This window comes from Eulemur rufifrons, chromosome 7, assembly GCF_041146395.1.
Source record: "Eulemur rufifrons isolate Redbay chromosome 7, OSU_ERuf_1, whole genome shotgun sequence".
Lineage (NCBI taxonomy): Eukaryota > Metazoa > Chordata > Mammalia > Primates > Lemuridae > Eulemur > Eulemur rufifrons.
The window spans coordinates 154,012,068-154,029,953 of record NC_090989.1 but is presented as its reverse complement, the minus strand read 5'-3'; the positions used below and the strand labels follow the sequence as shown (position 1 = coordinate 154,029,953).

Sequence of the window (17,886 nt, the reverse complement as noted above, 5' to 3'; positions counted from 1 at the left end):
CCCCCCCTTTCCCGAGTCAGCACCTTCAAGTGTTACCACTCCCCAAACGGTGCGCAATGCACACTCATTGTGTAGGCATACCCCCATCCCCTCCCCCACCCCCCACCTCAGTCTGATGTCCAATTGGTGTCGTTCTCAGATTTGTATTTAGGTGATGATCAGGGAAACCAATTTTCTGGTGAGTTCTAACTGTAAATTCTAACTACTTTGGATATAAAATCACGTTAAATTATTTATACTCATTTGTTGTTCAGTTGTGGAGTGAGGGACAGATGCTTCCAGTTCAGACTTGGATTGGAAAGTTCTGACTTTCTAGTATTTCTGCTAACACTAATTAATAGTCATTTGTTTCATTTAGAAGCTTAAGTGTTGATAAATGGTTTCTAAGAAAAATCAATTAGGAGATACAGTAAACCAGGCAGGCATGGTGGCTCACACCTGTAATTCTAGCACCTTGGGAGGCTGAGGTGGGAAGATCCCTTGATGCCAAGAGTTTGAGACCAGCCTGGGCAACATAGCAACACCCGCCCCCTTACAAAAAATAAACAAATCAGCCTGGTGTCATGGTGCATACCTGTAGTCCCAGCTACTCAGAAGGCTAAAGCAGGAGAATCACTTGAGCCCAAGAGTTTGAGGCTGCAGTGTGAGCTATGATTGTGCCACTGTACTCTAGCCTGGGTGACAGAATGAGATGTCTCAAAAAAAAGGACAAAACAAAAAAAAAAAAGAGAGATACAGTAAACCATGAAGCATATGCGCTATGATTCAATGATAATAACCAGATTTTTGAAATTTTGTTTTTAAGCAAGCAGTTTTATAGTTGTAAAACATACTATGTGTTTAACACAACAGCAGTGGTTCTTAAGTGGTGATTCAGGCACTTCTGGTAATCGCCAGGACCCTTTCAAGGTTCTTTGAGACCAAAGTTGTTTTTATTATGATACTAAGATGTTTGCCTTTTCACTTTCATTCTCTCAGGACTGTATGCTTGAGTTTTATGGAGGCCATATGTGATGTGTGATAGCACACCAATTGAATGCAGAAGCAGATATGAGAGGATGCAGCTGTCTTCTATTAAGTCAGCCATTAAAGAGATTTGCAAAAATGTAAAACAGTGCGGTTCTTATTATAATTTTTTGCTTTGGCTCACAGTTCTTTTTCATAAGAACATGTTACTTATGTTAACGTGTGATTGCTTGATGTAATTTTTAAAATGAATTAATATTTTAAAATTTCCTGGTTTCAATTTCTAATACAGGTAAATATTGATAGACCCATGTAAACAAAAGTTGTTTGGAGTCCTCAATTCTTTTTTTTTTTTTTTGAGACAGAGTCTCACTTTGTTGTCCGGGCTAGAGTGAGTGCCATGGCGTCAGCCTAGCTCACAGCAACCTCAAACTCCTGGGCTCAAGTGATCCTCCTGCCTCAGCCTCCCGAGTAGCTGGGACTACAGGCATGCGCCACCATGCCCGGCTAATTTTTTCTATATATATTTTAGTTGTCCATATAATTTCTTTCTATTTTTAGTAGAGACGGGGTCTCGCTCTTGCTCAGGCTGGTCTCGAACTCCTGACTTTCAGCGATCCGCCCACCTCGGCCTCCCAGAGTGCTAGGATTACAGGCGTGAGCCACTGCGCCCGGCCCTCAATTCTTTTTTTTGAGACAGAATGTTGCTCTTTTGCTGCAGGTAGAGTGCAGTGGCATCATCATAGCTCACTGCAACCTCAAACTCCTGGGCTTAAGCCACCCCAAGTAGCTGAGACTATGGGTGAGCACCAGCCACAACGCCCAGCTAATTTTTCTATTCTTTTTGTAGAGACAGGGTCTCACTATTGCTCAGGCTAGTCTCGAACTCCTGAGCTCAAGTGATCTTCCTGCCTCGGCCTCCCAGAGTGTTAGAATTACAGGCATGTGCATCTGGCCTTCAATAATTTTTGACCAAATTCAAGCTTTAATCAAAAAGTTTGAAAACTGCTGTACAAGTATTAATAGTTGGCTTACATAGTTTCCTTTACATTATCATTGTAAAGCACTGGTTCTCAAACTTGAGCATGCATTTACACTGGAAGACTTGTTAAAACACAAATTGCTGGGGCTACTTCTAGAGTTTCTGATTCAAAATGAGATGGGACTAGAGAATTTTGTATTTGTTTTGGAGATAGGATCTTGCTCTGTTGCCTGGGCTAGATTGCAGTGGCATTATCATAGCTCACTGCAACCTCACACTCATGGGCTCAAGTGAGCCTCCTGCCTCAGCTTCTGGAGTAGCTGGAACATACAGGCGCATGCTACCACGCATGGCACAGGGGTCTCACTGTTGTCCAGGAGGGTCTTGAACTCCTGGCCTCAAGCAACCCTTCTGCCTTGGCCTCCCAAGGTACTAGGATTATAGGCATGAGCTATTACACTTGGCCAGAATTTGTATTTCTTTTTTTTTTTTTTTTTTTTGAGACAGAGTCTCACTCTGTTGCCCAGGCTAGAGTGAGTGCCGTGGCGTCAGCCTAGCTCACAGCAACCTCAAACTCCTGAGCTCAAGCAATCCTCCTGTCTCAGCCTCCCGAGTAGCTGGGACTACAGGCATGCACCACCATGCCCGGCTAATTTTTTCTATATATATTTTTAGCTGTCCATATAATTTCTTTCTATTTTTAGTAGAGATGGGGTCTCGCTCTTGCTCAGGCTGGTCTCGAACTCTTGAGCTCAAACGATCCGCCCACCTCGGCCTCCCAGAGTGCTAGGATTACAGGCGTGAGCCACCGCGCCCGGCCTGGAATTTGTATTTCTAACACATGCCTGGGTGATGCTGATGCTGTTGGCCTGGGAACTACATTTTAAAAACCACTAGTGTAAAGAAATAATTGTTTTACTCCATGGAAAAAAATGAGGAAGAAAACCTGCTTTTTTTTTTTTTTTTTTTTTGAGTCTAGTGGCTTTTCTTAGTTTTCTCTCCTATGCCATGAACTCACAGGGAATAGGTTCCAGCAAGGCTCAAGGTCCTTTTCTTATGCTTCTTACAAAGTGTGCTATGCCTGTTACGCCATGAATTCACAGGGATCTGGTCCCAGCACCTCAGGCTCCTTTCCACTGCTTCTCACAAAGTGTGAGACACCTATTATGCCATGAATTCATAGGGAATAGGTTCCAGCAGCTCGGGCTCCTTTCCATTGGTTCTCACAAAGTGTGCTTCTCTGGGTGGAGCAGGCGGGCGCTTTAGTTGAACCCAGGTATCTTTCTCTTTGACTTCCTTCTTTTTCTGATCATTTTCCTTCACACGTTTCAGGAAGCTATCTCGGCTCTTAGAGTGCTTAATGTGCTCAATACGCACATTAATCCTCTTGGCAAGAATCTTGCCCTTGTTTGTTTACAACAATTCCAACAGCATGCTGGGTAACATTGTCGACTCTTCCAGTTTTACTGTGGTAACATTTGTGGGGCATGCCTTTTTGAACAGTACCCGTTCCCTTGATGTCTACAATATCACCTTTCTTGTAGATTCGCATGTGTGTGGCCAAAGGAACAACTCCATGTAGAAAACCTGCTTTTTTGAGCACCTAATATGTGTCATTAAATAATACTTTATGCTCTTCCTTTTTAGTATACTGAAAAAACTGAAGCTTAGAAGTTAGATAATTTGCTCATGGTCTCACAGCCAGGAAGGCACAGTATCAGTTCAAGATCAAGTGTGTGGGCCAGGCTTAGTGGCTCATACCTCTAATCCTAACACTCTGGAAGGCCGAGGCAGGAGGATTACTTGAGTTCAGGAGTTCAAGACCAACCTGATGGAGAGTGATACCCTGTCTCTACAAAAAAATAGAAAAATTAGCTGAGCGTCGTGCCACTCACCTGTAGTCCCAACTACCCGGGAGGCTGAGGCAGGAGGATTGCTTGAACCAAGGAGTTGGAGGTTGCTGTGAGCTAGGCTGATACCACTGCACTATACCCAGGGCAACAGAGTGAGACTGTCTAAAAAAAAAACCAAGTCTGTGATCTCAAAACCTGTGCTCTTTACACAACCTCCTTTCTTATCTTTCTCTCTCCTTTTTTTTTTTTTTAAACTTAGCAAAGGCTTTATTGAGACATAGTTCACATATCATATAATTCACTCATTTAACGTGTACAATTGGGCCGGGTGCAGTGGCTCACCCCTGTAATCCTAGCACTCTGGGAGGCTGAGACGAGTGGATTGCTCGAGGTCAGGAGTTCAAGACCAGCTTGAGGAGGAGCAAGACCCCGTCTCTACTAAAAATAGAAAGAAATTATCTGGCCAACTAAAAACATATATATAGAAAAAATTAGCCAGACATGGTGGCTCATGCTGGTAGTCCCAGGTACTCGGGAGGCTGAGGCAGTAGGATGGCTCAAGCCCAGGAGTTTGAGGTTGCTGTGAGCTAGGCTGACACCACGGCACGTACTCTAGCCCAGGCAGCAGAGTGAGGCTCTGTCTCAAAAAAAAAAATAAATAAATAAAGTGTACAATTGAATAGGTTTTAATATAGTCAGAGTTGTACAACCATCATCATTTTTAGAACATTTTCATCACCCCAAAAAGAAACCCCATATGTATTCATTAGTAGTCACTCCATATTTTCCCCAACCTTCCTCCCCACACCCCCATCTGTAGGCAACTACTTTTTTTTCACCTTTTTCTTTTAAGTCACATGCAGTACTGAATGAGAAGTGGGGAAAGAGTAGAACAAGGAATTGTATCTGTGACTATGAACAATGACTACCTTTGGAGCAGCCCCCTAGGCAACTATTAATCTACTTTCTGTTTCTATAGAAAATAGACCTATTTTGGACATTTTATATATATGGAATCATACAATATGTGGGCTTTTGTAACTGACTTCATACTTAGCATAATGTTTTCAAAGTTCATCTGTGGGGTTTTTTGTTTTGTTTTGTTTTGTTTTGAGACATAGTCTCTATTACCCAGGCTGGAATGCAGTGGTATGATGATAGCTCAGTGCATCTTCAAATTTCTAGGCTCAAGTGATCCTCCTGCCTCAGCCTCCCGAGTAGCTGGGGCCACACACATGCACCACAGTGCCTGGCTAATTTCTTTTATTTTTAAATTTTTTTCTAGAGATGAGGTTTTGCTATGTTTCCCAGGTTGGTCCTGCCTTGACCCCCCCAAGGTGCTGGAATTACAGGCATGATCCATTGCACCCTGCTTTGGGGTTCATTTATGTTGTAGCCTGTATCAGCACTTTATTCCTTTTGTTGCCAAATAATAATTCCATTGTATTGATATACCACATTTTATTTATCCATTCATCAGTTGATGGGCATTTGGGTTTCTACTCTTTACATTTGATGTTAGCCAAAAGGTTTAGAGTTGATAGGGTTTCTACTTTTTGGCAGTTGTGAATAATGACAGTTATGTACAAGTTTTTGTGTGGACATGTTTTCATTTCTCTTGGGTATATACCTAGGAGTGAAATTGTTGGGTCATATGGTTTATCATGTTTGTTACACGGTATGTTTAACCTTTTCAGGAACTGCCAGGCTGTGTTCCAAGGTGACCATACCAATTTTACGTTCCCACCAGCAGGGTATGAGGGTTCCAGTTTGTCCACATCCTTACCAATGCTTGTTATTATCTGTCTTTTTTTTATTATATCCATCCTTTTAGGTATGAAGTGGTATCTCATTGTGGTTTTCATTTGCATTTCCTTGATAGCTAATAATATTGAGCAAATTTTCATATATTCTTTGAAGAAATGTCTGTTTGCATCCTTTTGTATTTTTTGTGTCTGATAAGAGGAAGAGGTCCAACTTCATTCTGTTGCATGTGGATATCCAATTGTCCCAGCACCATCCTTGGTTATCTTTTCGTCATGTGTCTTCTGTTGTTAGATAGATATAGATTCATGTCTACCTTATTATCTGCCTTTTTGTTTTCTACCTTCCCAATTCCTACCTATAGTTAGGTTAATTTACATATGTGTCTGATGGAAAAACTTTTCTTTTATCGTATACTATGTATAGCATCTTTTCATGCTGTTTTGCATGCTAAAATAACAGTAAGTAATAAGACAAGAGCTACATTGTTACCAGAAATGTGTGATCCAGCTGGGCATGATAGCTTGCACCAATAGTCCGAGCTCCTTGGGAGGCTGAGGCAGGAAGATCACTTAAGGCTGGGAGTTGGAGACAAGCCTGGGCAACATAGTGAGACTCCATCTCTTTTTTTTTTTTTTGAGACAGAGCCTCACTATGTTGCCTGGGCTAGAGTGCCGTGGCATCAGCCTAGCTCACAGCAACCTCAAACTCCTGGGCTCAAGCGATCCTCCTGCCTCAGCCTCCCGAGTAGCTGGGACTACAGGCATGTGCCACCATGCCCAGCTAATTCTTTTTTTATATATATATTTTTAGTTGTCCAGCTAATATCTTTCTATTGTTTTAGTAGAGACAGGGTCTCACTCTTGCTCAGGCTGGTCTCGAACTCCTGAATTCAAACGATCCACCCGCTTCGGCCTCCCAGAATGCTAGGATTACAGGCGTGAGCCACCGTGCCCGGCCGACTCCATCTCTTAAAAATAAATAAATGTGTTATCTAGGATATAGTAACATTGCTGAGATTAAATTATTAGGTTTCTGTGTTTTATTAATGCCTTCCTTATTAAAACAAAGATGTCTTGGCTGGGTGTGGTGGCTCATGCCTGTAATCCTAGCAGTAGGAGGCTGAGGCGGGTGGATCGTTTGAACTCAGGAGTTCAAGACCAGCCTGAGCAAGAGCGAGACCCCGTCTCTACTAAAAATAGAAAGAAATTAGCTGGACAACTAAAAATATATATAGAAAAAATTAGCCGGGCATGGTGGCGCATGCCTGTAGTCCCAGCTACTCGGGAGGCTGAGGCAGTAAGATCACTTGAGCCCAGGAGTTTGAGGTTGCTATGAGCTAGGCTGACGCCACGGCACTCTAGCTCGGGCAACAAAGTAAGACTCTGTCTCAAAAAAAAAAAAAAAAAAAGATATCTTAAATAAGCATTCTAAAGAATCATGGAACAGTGCCTGCGTTTTAAGCAGAGAAGTTAGAAATGACTCCAGAGATTTAATGAGATTTGTCTCTACCGTGTTTTCTACTTATTCTTTGTGGTGAGAGATAGTTTTGATCCTAAGTTGGGCAGTTGGAAATTGAATGCCTGTGGAATATACTTGTTTCTCTGACGTTCTAGAACAGTGGTCCCAACAATTTTTCTCTCTCACCCCATGGGTAAAATATTTCTTGAGCATACTCCTTAATATATAAATTGTGTACTTGTACTAGTATACCAGTGTGAAAAAAACAAAGAGGGTGCCTTTTCGAAGAAGAGTTAAAAATGAACAAAAGTTGTGATATTTTCTTCTTAGATCCTGGTTGGTTGTCTTGCTTGTCTTTGGGGTGGCTATATATCACTGTGAGTGCTGCGTGTTGCTGGAGAATTTTGCATTTGGTTTTAGGGTTTGTGGCCTCCTCAGAAACCTTGAGTATGGCAGCCCCTTTTCCTCATATTACACAGGGCCCCTGCCTGAGATCTCTTCTTCCCTTGGGGGCTGGATTCTTAATGCTGCCTGGCTTGCTTACTGGTGAATCTTGTCCCTTGCAGGTACAGGTGCAGGTACAGCAGTCTCCACAGCAAGTCTCGGCTCAGCAGCTCTCCCCGCAACTCACCGTTCACCAGCCTACTGAGCAGCCCATCCAGGTCCAGGTGCAGATCCAAGGCCAGGCACCGCAGTCAGCAGCCCCCTCCATCCAGACCCCGTCTCTGCAGAGCCCCAGTCCCTCGCAGCTACAAGCAGCCCAGATCCAGATGCAGCACGTGCAGGCAGCCCAGCAGATCCAGGCTGCAGAAATCCCGGAGGAGCATATCCCACATCAGCAAATCCAGGCTCAGCTGGTGGCTGGCCAGTCTCTTGCTGGGGGTCAGCAGATTCAAATCCAGACCGTGGGTGCCCTTTCCCCACCACCATCCCAACAGGGCTCACCTCGGGAAGGGGAGCGGCGGGTTGGCACGGCCAGTGTCCTTCAGCCAGTGAAGAAGCGCAAAGTGGACATGCCTATCACTGTGTCCTACGCCATCTCAGGGCAGCCAGTGGCCACCGTGCTGGCCATTCCACAGGGCCAGCAGCAGAGTTATGTGTCTTTGAGGCCAGACTTATTGACAGTAGACAGTGCCCACCTGTACAGTGCCACTGGGACCATTACTAGCCCTACAGGAGAAACCTGGACCATCCCTGTTTATTCTGCCCAGCCCCGGGGGGACCCTCAGCAGCAGAGCATTACCCACATTGCCATTCCCCAGGAAGCCTACAACGCAGTTCACGTCAGTGGCTCACCCACGGCCCTGGCAGCTGTAAAGCTGGAGGATGACAAGGAGAAGATGGTGGGCACCACGTCTGTAGTGAAAAACTCCCATGAAGAGGTAGTGCAGACCCTTGCAAACTCTCTCTTTCCAGCACAGTTCATGAATGGCAACATCCACATTCCAGTGGCTGTGCAGGCTGTAGCAGGCACGTACCAGAATACGGCTCAGACTGTCCATATATGGGACCCCCAGCAGCAGCCGCAGCAGCAAACTCCCCAGGAACAGACGCCACCACCACAGCAGCAGCAGCAGCAGCTCCAGGTTACTTGTTCAGTAAGTGAGACTTATCTGTAGGGCAGCCTGCTCCCTCAGGGCCCAATGCAACATAGAACTTGTCTGGCAACCTCTGACTTATTTATTGCTATGATGTTAGTCTTACAGTGATAAAGTATTTAGTATTTGGGAGAAGGAGAGGAGAAGCAGCAGGTGAGGCTATGCAACAGTAGAAGGTTTATCCTGGTACCTAGAGATAAATGAAATGACCAGCTTTGAGGTTTTGGAGAAAGTCTTTGAGTTTAAGTGCCTGGGCCACTTCTTTGTAATCTCTTCTTAGGAAGAGTAATAAAATTACAGGTGGAGACTAATGGAACACCTCAAGTGTTATCCGCATCCCATAAACTACTCCTTGCATCACAAGTGAATGCATCTGGTGGAATCCTGGTAGACTAGCACACAGGTTGTAAACTCATCAAGGTTGAGAGGCTATGAGATTGTTCCTTTTCTATTTTTCATCTTTAGACACAGTGTGGGTGAATTAGAAGATCTAAAAATACCTCTTAGTAGTGGGCCTGTTAAAAGTGATCACCTTTGGGTGCCTTGAATAAGTCACCTATGCAGTGGGACCACCACTGGAGTATTTGTGTTCTTGACAGTAGGATAAACTTTGGTTAATTGAGTTTTCTGACATGGCATCATCTGTATTGAAAAATTTTTTAACTTTTTTGTTTTGAAATATTTTAGATTTGCAGAAAAGTTGTAAAAGTGGAAATATGCCGAAATTTTAATTTTAAAATTACTTGGCTCTTTTCTAATTATTAATCTTAAGGATATCGCAAAGGTGTTGGTAGATTAATCTATTAAAACTATTAGCGGCCACGCATGGTGGCTCACACCTGTAATCCTAGCATTTTGGCAGGCCCAGATGGGAGCATCGCTGAGTCCAGGAGTTCTAGACTAGCCTGAACAAGAGCAAGACCCTGTCTCTACAAAAAAAGAGAAAAAGAAAAATTAGCTGGACATGGTGGTATGTACCTGTAGGTAGTCCCAGCTACTTGGGAGGCTAAGGCAGGAGGATCGCTTGAGCCCAGGAATTTAAGGTTGCAGTGAACTATGATGATGCCACTGCATTCTAGCCTGGGCAACAGAGCCAGACACTGTCTCAATAAAAAAAGAAAAAAGAACTGTTGGTAAAGTTTCCAGTCCCTTTAGAGTGGAATATAGGGCTTATGGTTGCATGGGACTGATGAAGGTGATGTGCCTCAGTGATCGTAGGCTTCTTGGGAAGGCATGTGAGGGAGCTGGCATAAACAAATTTAGATGAACGACTATAATACTCAGAAACTTGGGCCATAAATGATATTTTTAATTTTAATTTTTAGAGGGGGGGGTCTTGCTGTGTTGCCCTGGCTGGACTTGAACTCCTGGGCTCAAGCAATCCTCCCTCAGCCTCTGAAGTAGCTGAGACTATAGGCATGTGCCACCACAGCCAGCTTGGCCATAAATGATTAACTAACCAAGGGCTAAGTGGTTTCATAGAAGCAACAATATATTATCCTAGGTGACTTTGTTAAGGACCTACTAAATATCTAGCTATTAGGCCTGGAACTAGTCTTTTCTTCAGATAGCTTAGAGTCTTGTGAGAGTACACACTTGGGATTTCTATTTCTAAGACAGCATAATGAAGTGTGACATTGTGTGACACACACAAAGACAAACTGGGAACTTAGAAATTCTAGGATAAAAAGTCAGCAGACGCATCTGTGCAAAAAGTGGGATTTGAATTGTAGTTTATAGTTTAGATTGACAGAAGGGTGGAGCAGCATAAATATATAGCCAGAGATAGACAGAATGGGCAACATGAGAGAGGGAATGTGGGAGAGGATTTAGTATGAGGGTGGGAGTGCTGTCTTCCCAAAGTAAAGAGTTGAGTTTGATCTATGTGTGGCAGGAAATCTGTCATTTCCTAGGTATCCTAAGGAGTCATGGTAACAAAAGGAATCAAGTAGAGGTGTGTAGAATTGATTGCACGTAGGAGAGACCAGCCAGGATATTGGTAATGGGGCTCTGTGCTTCGCCATTTTTCACAGAGATGGAGCCCGTTAGGCCTCTGCTTATCTCTCCTGCTTTTCTCTCCTGCTTGTCCTGGATAGTCTAGTGTAGGTCAGGACCTCTTTTGGTGCTTATTGGTATCTGTTTGTAATTTGTTTGTCTGGCCCTTCCAGTAAGAGACCATTCTGGAGTTAATTTTAGTGGGCCCATGTTTTTCAGAGGCTGTCTCTTCTGGGATTTATGTCAAGTATTATAACCAGGAATAGAAAAGTTGAGAATACCCATCGTGAGGGAAAGATGAGTTTGTCCATAGGTACCACAAAAATCCCTCTGCCTTCCTTACCAGGCTCTGTGCTAGGTGTTGGGGAACAGAGATGAATAAGATAGTCTCCTCCACCCTTGGACCACCACTTGGACCACTATGGAGAATACAGTTGTGCTGTGTGAGTTGAACCCAAAAGAGAGCTGGTGACAAAGTGTTGTGTTCCTTCATTTCCCATGCGTTGAGGAGGGCTGTACCCTTTATGAAAGCTCTTATGTTTCCTATCTTTGAAACCAGATTTATGGTGAAACCTCTCTCCCTTGACCTTGCATCCACCTCCATTGGTGGCCATTTTTCTTTGTTCCACTTTATTTCCAGAACTCTCAAAAGCATTATCTGCATAGCTAGCTTCACTTGTTGTCCAGTCTTCTTTTCAGCTCATGAATGAATCTGTTCTTGTCAGAGTCAGCAGTGACCTCCCTATGGCCAGATCAAATAGTCATGCCTGTTTTCATCTCATAGCAGCACGCAACGTAGTAGACCATACCTACTTCATTGAAGCTCTTTTCTTTGGGCTTTCATGTTATTACACGCTCCTGGCTTTCCTCCTACCAGTCTGATTCTTCTTCCTTTCCAGGAGCCTTTGCTGGTGCTTTCTCCTCCTCTTTCTGAACTGTACATGTTGATGTTCTTCAGGATTCAGGGTTCAGTACTAGCCCTCTTTTCTCCCTAAAGGATTTCTGTCCATTGCCATCATTTTCAGCATCCTCTAGATGACTCATGCTGCTGCTGAAGATGATAATCACTGATACTTACTATCTGCCAGGCATAGTTCTTCATGTTTTACATATATTAACTCATTTAATTTTCACATCAACCTTGGGAGGTATATATTAATATCTCCATTTTATAGGTGGAGGAAACTAAGGCATAGAGAGATTAAGTAACAAGGTCAAAGCCATGTTTAGTAAGTAGCAGAATTGGGATTCAACCTTAGACAGGCTGGCTCTGGGGCCTGTGTCTTAACCCCTGTGCTGCATTGACTCATGGGTCTAAATCTCTGGACCATGCCTTTCCCATTAGGACCCTTCTTGCCACATATTCAGCTGCCTACTTAGCATTTATTTGTATTTATTGCTGATATCTCAGCTCTTCATTAGCACCACCTCTATCTCTATTGAAAAATTCCCTAAGAAAGTAGCACTATCATCTACCCAGTTGTTGAAGCCTGAAACCCGGGCGTCATCCTTGTGTCTGCTTTCCCTTATTCCTCACAGCCAGTTCATTAATAAGCCATGTCGGTTCTATCACCAAACTTTTCAAAATCTCTTGTATCATCTTTACTGGTACTAATTTAGTCTAGGTCACTAGTACTTGCTTCCACTCTTGTTCTTCAATTCATTCTCCATAGAACAGCAAAAATAATCTTAAAATGTAAGGTTATGTCACTTCTTAGCTTGAAACTCTTCACGGGCTCCCATTACATGTAGGAACAACTTTACACCACAGTGTACAATACCCTACGTCAGTAGATTTCAATCAGTTATATCACTGCCACCCCTACCCACTGATAGACATTTGGACATGTGTAGAGGAATTTTTGGTTGTCAAAATGTTAGGGATGTTACTGACATTTAGTGAGTGGAAGCCCATAGTGAAGGGGGCCTGCTAAAAAGCCAGTAGAGAAGCACTGCCCCACATGCTCTGGCCTCTGCCTACTTGTCCATTCAGACTCCTAGATTTCCAGCTTAGGTGGATGGTATTGCTGTTGAACAGGTAGGAGGGGAACTCTGGAGAGAATAGGTCCAGGCTGGGAAAGTGATGCGTTCTCTCTGTAGATGTTAGTTTGAGGTGGCTATGAGATGTTCGGTTGGAGATACACGTTAGCCAGTGGGTGTATTAAGGGGAGGTCTAGGCTGGGTGTGCTGGATCACACCTGTAATCTAAGCACTTTGGGAGGCCGAGGTGGGAGGATTGCTTGAGCCCAGGAGTTTGAGACCAGCCCGGGCAACATGGCGAGACCTTGTCTCTACAAAACAAAAAAATTAGCCAGGCATGGTGGCGTGTGCCTGTAGTCTTAGCTACTTGGGAGGCTTAGGTGGGAGGATCACTTGAGCCCAGTAGTTCAAGGTTACAGGGAACTATGATCATGCCACTGCACTCCAGCCTGGGTGACAGAGTGATACCCTGTCTCTTAAAAAACAGGTTGGAGGGAGTCTCACTTGGAGGCACACAGTTGGCAGTCACTTCCACAAGCATAGAAACCCAAACTGGGAAAGTGGGTGAGACTCACCAGGGAGAATGTATAGTTGAAATGAGAAATGGGTCTAGAGTGGAGCTCCAGAGTTGACAAACGTTTCAGGGTCTGACAGAGACAAATGCAAGGCAGATAGAGAAAGAGATGCTGGATAGCCTAGGGAGATCCAGGAGAATGTGGTGTCAGGAGCTGAGCAGAATGCAAGGGAGAAAGTTGTGAGTGACATTGTTGGATGTGCCAGAAAGGTCCAGTAGGTTGGGGCCATGTTTGCATTGCGTGTGACCCTTTCATTTCAGGTATTTTTGACTAGGGGGTTCGAGGAGTGGTAGTAGTGGTGGTGGCTACCAACAGGGTTACCAAGAAGAGATCATGTATTTCTGGGGTAGTCAGAATAGTGATTGGAGCCTTCAGTGCAACATGGGATCAAAGGTCTACAGAACTCAGAGAATGAGTTCTCAAGTCAAATGTGGAAGAAAAAGCAAGAACACCAAAATCTGGCCATAGTAGACTTGGGTTTCACCGAGACAGTAACTGTTGGCAAACTTTTCAGTATAATAAAATGGGGGAAATATGTGCTGCTGGAATAGCTGAGTAAGTGCTTATTGATTGGGTAAAGGAAGGCTTTTGCCTGTGTGCAGGGGGAGAAGAGGACTTCCGCATAACTCACTTTAAGAGGCTTATGGGACTATCTGTTCCCCTGGCCCTGAGCTCAGCTGCCTTCTTGGCCTTTGCCTAGGTATCAGAGGGCATGATGGTTGGCAGTTAATGGAACTATTTCAGAGACATGGTTCAAGTAATGTTTTTCTTTTGGTGACTACTGGATTAGCCGGTAGAGTCAAGGGGAAAAATTGATGCCACAGATTTTCTTCACTTCACTGCCAGTTGAATCAGCTCTTTGCCCCAGCCAGTGGTTTAATGTATTTCTGTATTCCTGGGCCTAACACAAAGCTTTGCACACACATTTGTTGAATCAGTGAATAAGAGAAATTAGGGATTTTGCATGATTTGAACTGATTTCTTGCTGTTTTTCATCACCTTTGGGAGTCCGAGCATATTCTTGGAAGACGTGGTAACTCAGTGCACTACCTTTAAAATCAGAGCCCAACCTTAAGGAAATTGAAAGTCTTAACCTTGGAGTTTTAATATTTGAGGGTACAAAGATCTCTTAGAATCTTTAAGATTAGGTGGTAACTAACCTATTTATATAAATACTCATTATAAGTTGGTATTAATCTTGTATGTCTCTAGCCATGTAGCCATGAAGTCTGCGGTGGACTTTACAAGGAGGAAGGGCTGCTCTTGTCAGGTGCAGAGGATGAAAGCTGGTTTACTAAGCATCAGTTGTAGACCTTGGTTACAACCCCATGTAATCAAAATAAATTGTGGACCTAATTTTATGTAAAGGTGGGATTTATTTCTTCCTGTTTCTGCCTATTGAGATTTTATAACACTTTTCTTTCCTATTTATATAAAACCCATACCAGAGTTCTTGTTAAAAAAGGAGGATTTGAGTTATTTTTCCATTATAGAAATGTTAGAAAACATAGAAAAGTAAGAGGTATTTTTAATATTATTCATACATTCACTACTCTATTATAGTTTGATAGAGGAAAAATCAGGTTTATATACATGGTTGTCGTTACACTTACTGTACATTTTTTGTGTCCTGTTTCTTTTTACTTAATCATGTAAGTAACATATGAAAGTGTTATTTCTAGCCTTGGTTTTGCAGTCCATTTGGATGGATATAGTATAATTTGCCAAACCAGTCCCCTTTTATTGGACATTTGTATTATTTTAGAGGTTTTTCCTAATGTAAACAACTTTACAGAATATCTGGATATATGTTCTTTTTTGATGGTTTCCCTAGGATAGAGTCCCAGGTCAAAACATGTAAACATTTTCTTGAGACTTGATACATAATGCCAAAAACATTGTGTTGCTTTATCTCACTGTTTAATAATATATCTTAACAAAGATAATAGTATTGTTTTTATTTGTTGGTGAACAAACTTGTGTTTTATGTATAATTATTTTGCCTTCAATTTGAATGACTTTTGACATTCCTCAGCCCTTTGGGTAAAGGAGGTGTAGGGCCTGACATGGGGGATTGCTTAAGGGGATTTGTTCAGAGAATGTAGACAGATGTGTGAGACCCAAGAACCTGTACTTAATGTCTGTGTTGGTGTCTGTCCAAACCTTTGGGGTTTGTGATTGAGACACTCTCTGCCACTTGTCTGCATGACTTGCCTGTCAGATCCTTGATGATAGACCACTCTTCCTTTGGAGGCAGCAGTAGTACCTCCTGTCTTCAGAAAATGGATTATGTTCTTACAAACCAGAGAGTATTATTTCAGAATGAAAATGAAAAAATTAGAACATTATAGCTGGAGAAGCGATAAAGATCTTCAAATCTTACCTCTCATTTTACAGTGGTGGGGAGAGGGCACCACTTGTTTGTTTTGCTTTTTTTCCTTCTAAATGATGGTTCTCAATTATGGCTGGACATTAGAATCACCTGGTAAAAACACTGATTGCCAGGCCTCCACCTTAGTCCAGTTTAATCACAATCTGGGGATAAGGCCCAGGCATGGGTAATTTTTAAAAGCAGTCCAGATGATTTTAAGGTGCAATCAAGTTTAAGAATCACTGTTCTCGCTGGGTGCAGTGGCTCATCCCTATAATCCTAGCATACTGGGAGGCCAAGGCGGGAGGATTGTTTTCAGCTTAGGAATTCAAGAGTGGCTTGAGCAAGAGTGAGACCTCGTTTCTACTAAAAATAGAAAAAAATTTACAAGGTGTTGTGGTGTGTACCTGTAGTCCCAGCTACTCAGGAGGCTGTGGCAGGAGGATTGCTTGAACCTAGTAGTTTGAGGTTGCAGAGAGCTATGATGATGCCACTGCACTCTAGCCCAGGATGACAGGCAAGACTCTGTCTCAAAAAAAAAAAAAAAAAATCACTACTCTGGACATTTGGTACTGAAAATGTAACCTGCAGACTAGCAACCTTGGTGTCACTTGGGAGCTTGTTAGAAATGCAGGGTCTCGGGTCCTACCCCAGACCTTTTCAATCAGCATATGCTGATTTGCTTGCACATTAAAGATTAAGGGAGCAATGCTTTGAGCCAGTAGTTCTCAGTGGTGACTAAACGTTAGAATTACCTTTTTGCCCTAGCACTCTGGGAGGCCAAAGAGGGTGGATCGCTTGAGGTCAGGAGTTGGAGACCAGCCTAAGCAAGAGTGAGACCCCGTCTATACTAAAAATAGAAAGAAATTAGCTGGACAACTAAAAATATATAGGAAAAAAAAATTAGCTGGGCATGGTGGCGCATGCCTGTAGTTCCAGCTACTTGGGAGGCTGAGGCAAAAGGATTGCTTGAACCCCCAGGAGTTTGAGGTTGCTGTGAGCTAGGCTAACGCCATGGCACTCTAGCCCAGGCAACAGAACAAGACTCTGTCTCAAAAAAAGAATTACCTTTTTGCTTGGAGAGTTTTTAACAGACTAATACGTGAGCTCCACCCCAGAAAGAGATTCTGGAGTAAGCCTGGGTATTGGTGTTTTTAAATAAGAGATTAAAAAGTGCAGCCAGGGCTAAAAAGCCCTGTTGCAGTACTGCTTTTGCTGTCCCTGGGGAAAGAAGTAGAACTCTAAAGCTTCTTGAAAGTAGGACAGGAAGGAAAAGAGATTTTCCTCCTGCCTCAGCCTCTCAAGTAGCTGGGACTACAGGTGTGTGCCACAATGCCCGGCTAATTTTTCTATTTTTAGTAGACATGGGGGTCTTGCTCTTACTCAGGCTGGTCTTGAACTCCTGAGCTCAAGCAGTCCTCCCGCCTCAGCCTCCCAGGGTGCTAGAATTATAGGTGTAAGCCACCAGGCCTGGCCAGAGATTTTTTTTTTTTTTAATTATTAAATAAACTAAGTAACATTTTTCTGGCAGTTTTGCAGAAGGACCAAATGTAAATAGTACTGACACATTTTGGTGGTTTCTCTCTCATAGGCTCAAACTGTCCAGGTTGCTGAAGTTGAACCACAGTCACAGCCACAGCCTTCCCCAGAACTTCTGCTTCCAAATTCTTTGAAGCCAGAGGAAGGGCTTGAAGTATGGAAAAACTGGGCCCAAACCAAGAACGCTGAACTAGAAAAGGATGCTCAGAACCGATTGGCACCCATTGGGAGTGAGTGTTGGGGCAGGGGAAGCATGGGTTCTGTCTAAAGTATAATGGTACTGAAGTAACAAGAGGAAAAGAATAGCAGAAAAGTGGTGTTTCCTGGCCCTGGGACTGGAGGGTACCATCTGAAATAATGTGTTGAATTCAAGACAAACAACAAGCATGCCTGACCCTGTGCAAATGAGAAGGATGTGTGGGGTTTGCCAAGATTAGGCATTTTTGGACACATGGGTTTCTGGAATTGAACTAGCAAACCTGGGCAGAATGGCTTCTGGGAGGAAATAGAGACCAATGGTTGTGCTCTCAGTGTCCCCCTTTCTTGGCAGTAGGCGCGTATACTTGCTCACATTACAGAAGGTGGATTCTGTTTTTCTGCTTTTATTTCTTTGCCCTAGTAATAATTGGGGGATATGTAAGCTGGGAGGATTGTGGAAAGGAAACTCTTGGTATGATAGAGCATTTGTGATTACTGCCTTAGTAGACCACTTCTGAACATAGATAACAGTGACCATTTCTATCCCAGCACCCTGATGGTCAGTGTCTGCTCTGAGCCCTCCTTTCAGGAATATGGGTAACCA

The 17,886-nt window shown here is 43.3% G+C and overlaps 1 protein-coding gene across 7 annotated transcripts in view; it reads left to right on the top strand.

The window, feature by feature from the left end:
- QRICH1 (glutamine rich 1) overlaps window positions 1-17,886 on the top strand; it is a 47,444-nt gene that overhangs the window by 17,058 nt on the left and 12,500 nt on the right. For all 7 annotated transcript variants that reach the window (XM_069475662.1, XM_069475660.1, XM_069475657.1 and 4 more), the window contains 2 exons: window positions 7,593-8,624; window positions 17,137-17,314. In XM_069475662.1, the coding sequence (XP_069331763.1) occupies window positions 7,593-8,624; window positions 17,137-17,314 (1,210 nt within the window). The remainder of the gene's footprint in view (window positions 1-7,592; window positions 8,625-17,136; window positions 17,315-17,886) is intronic.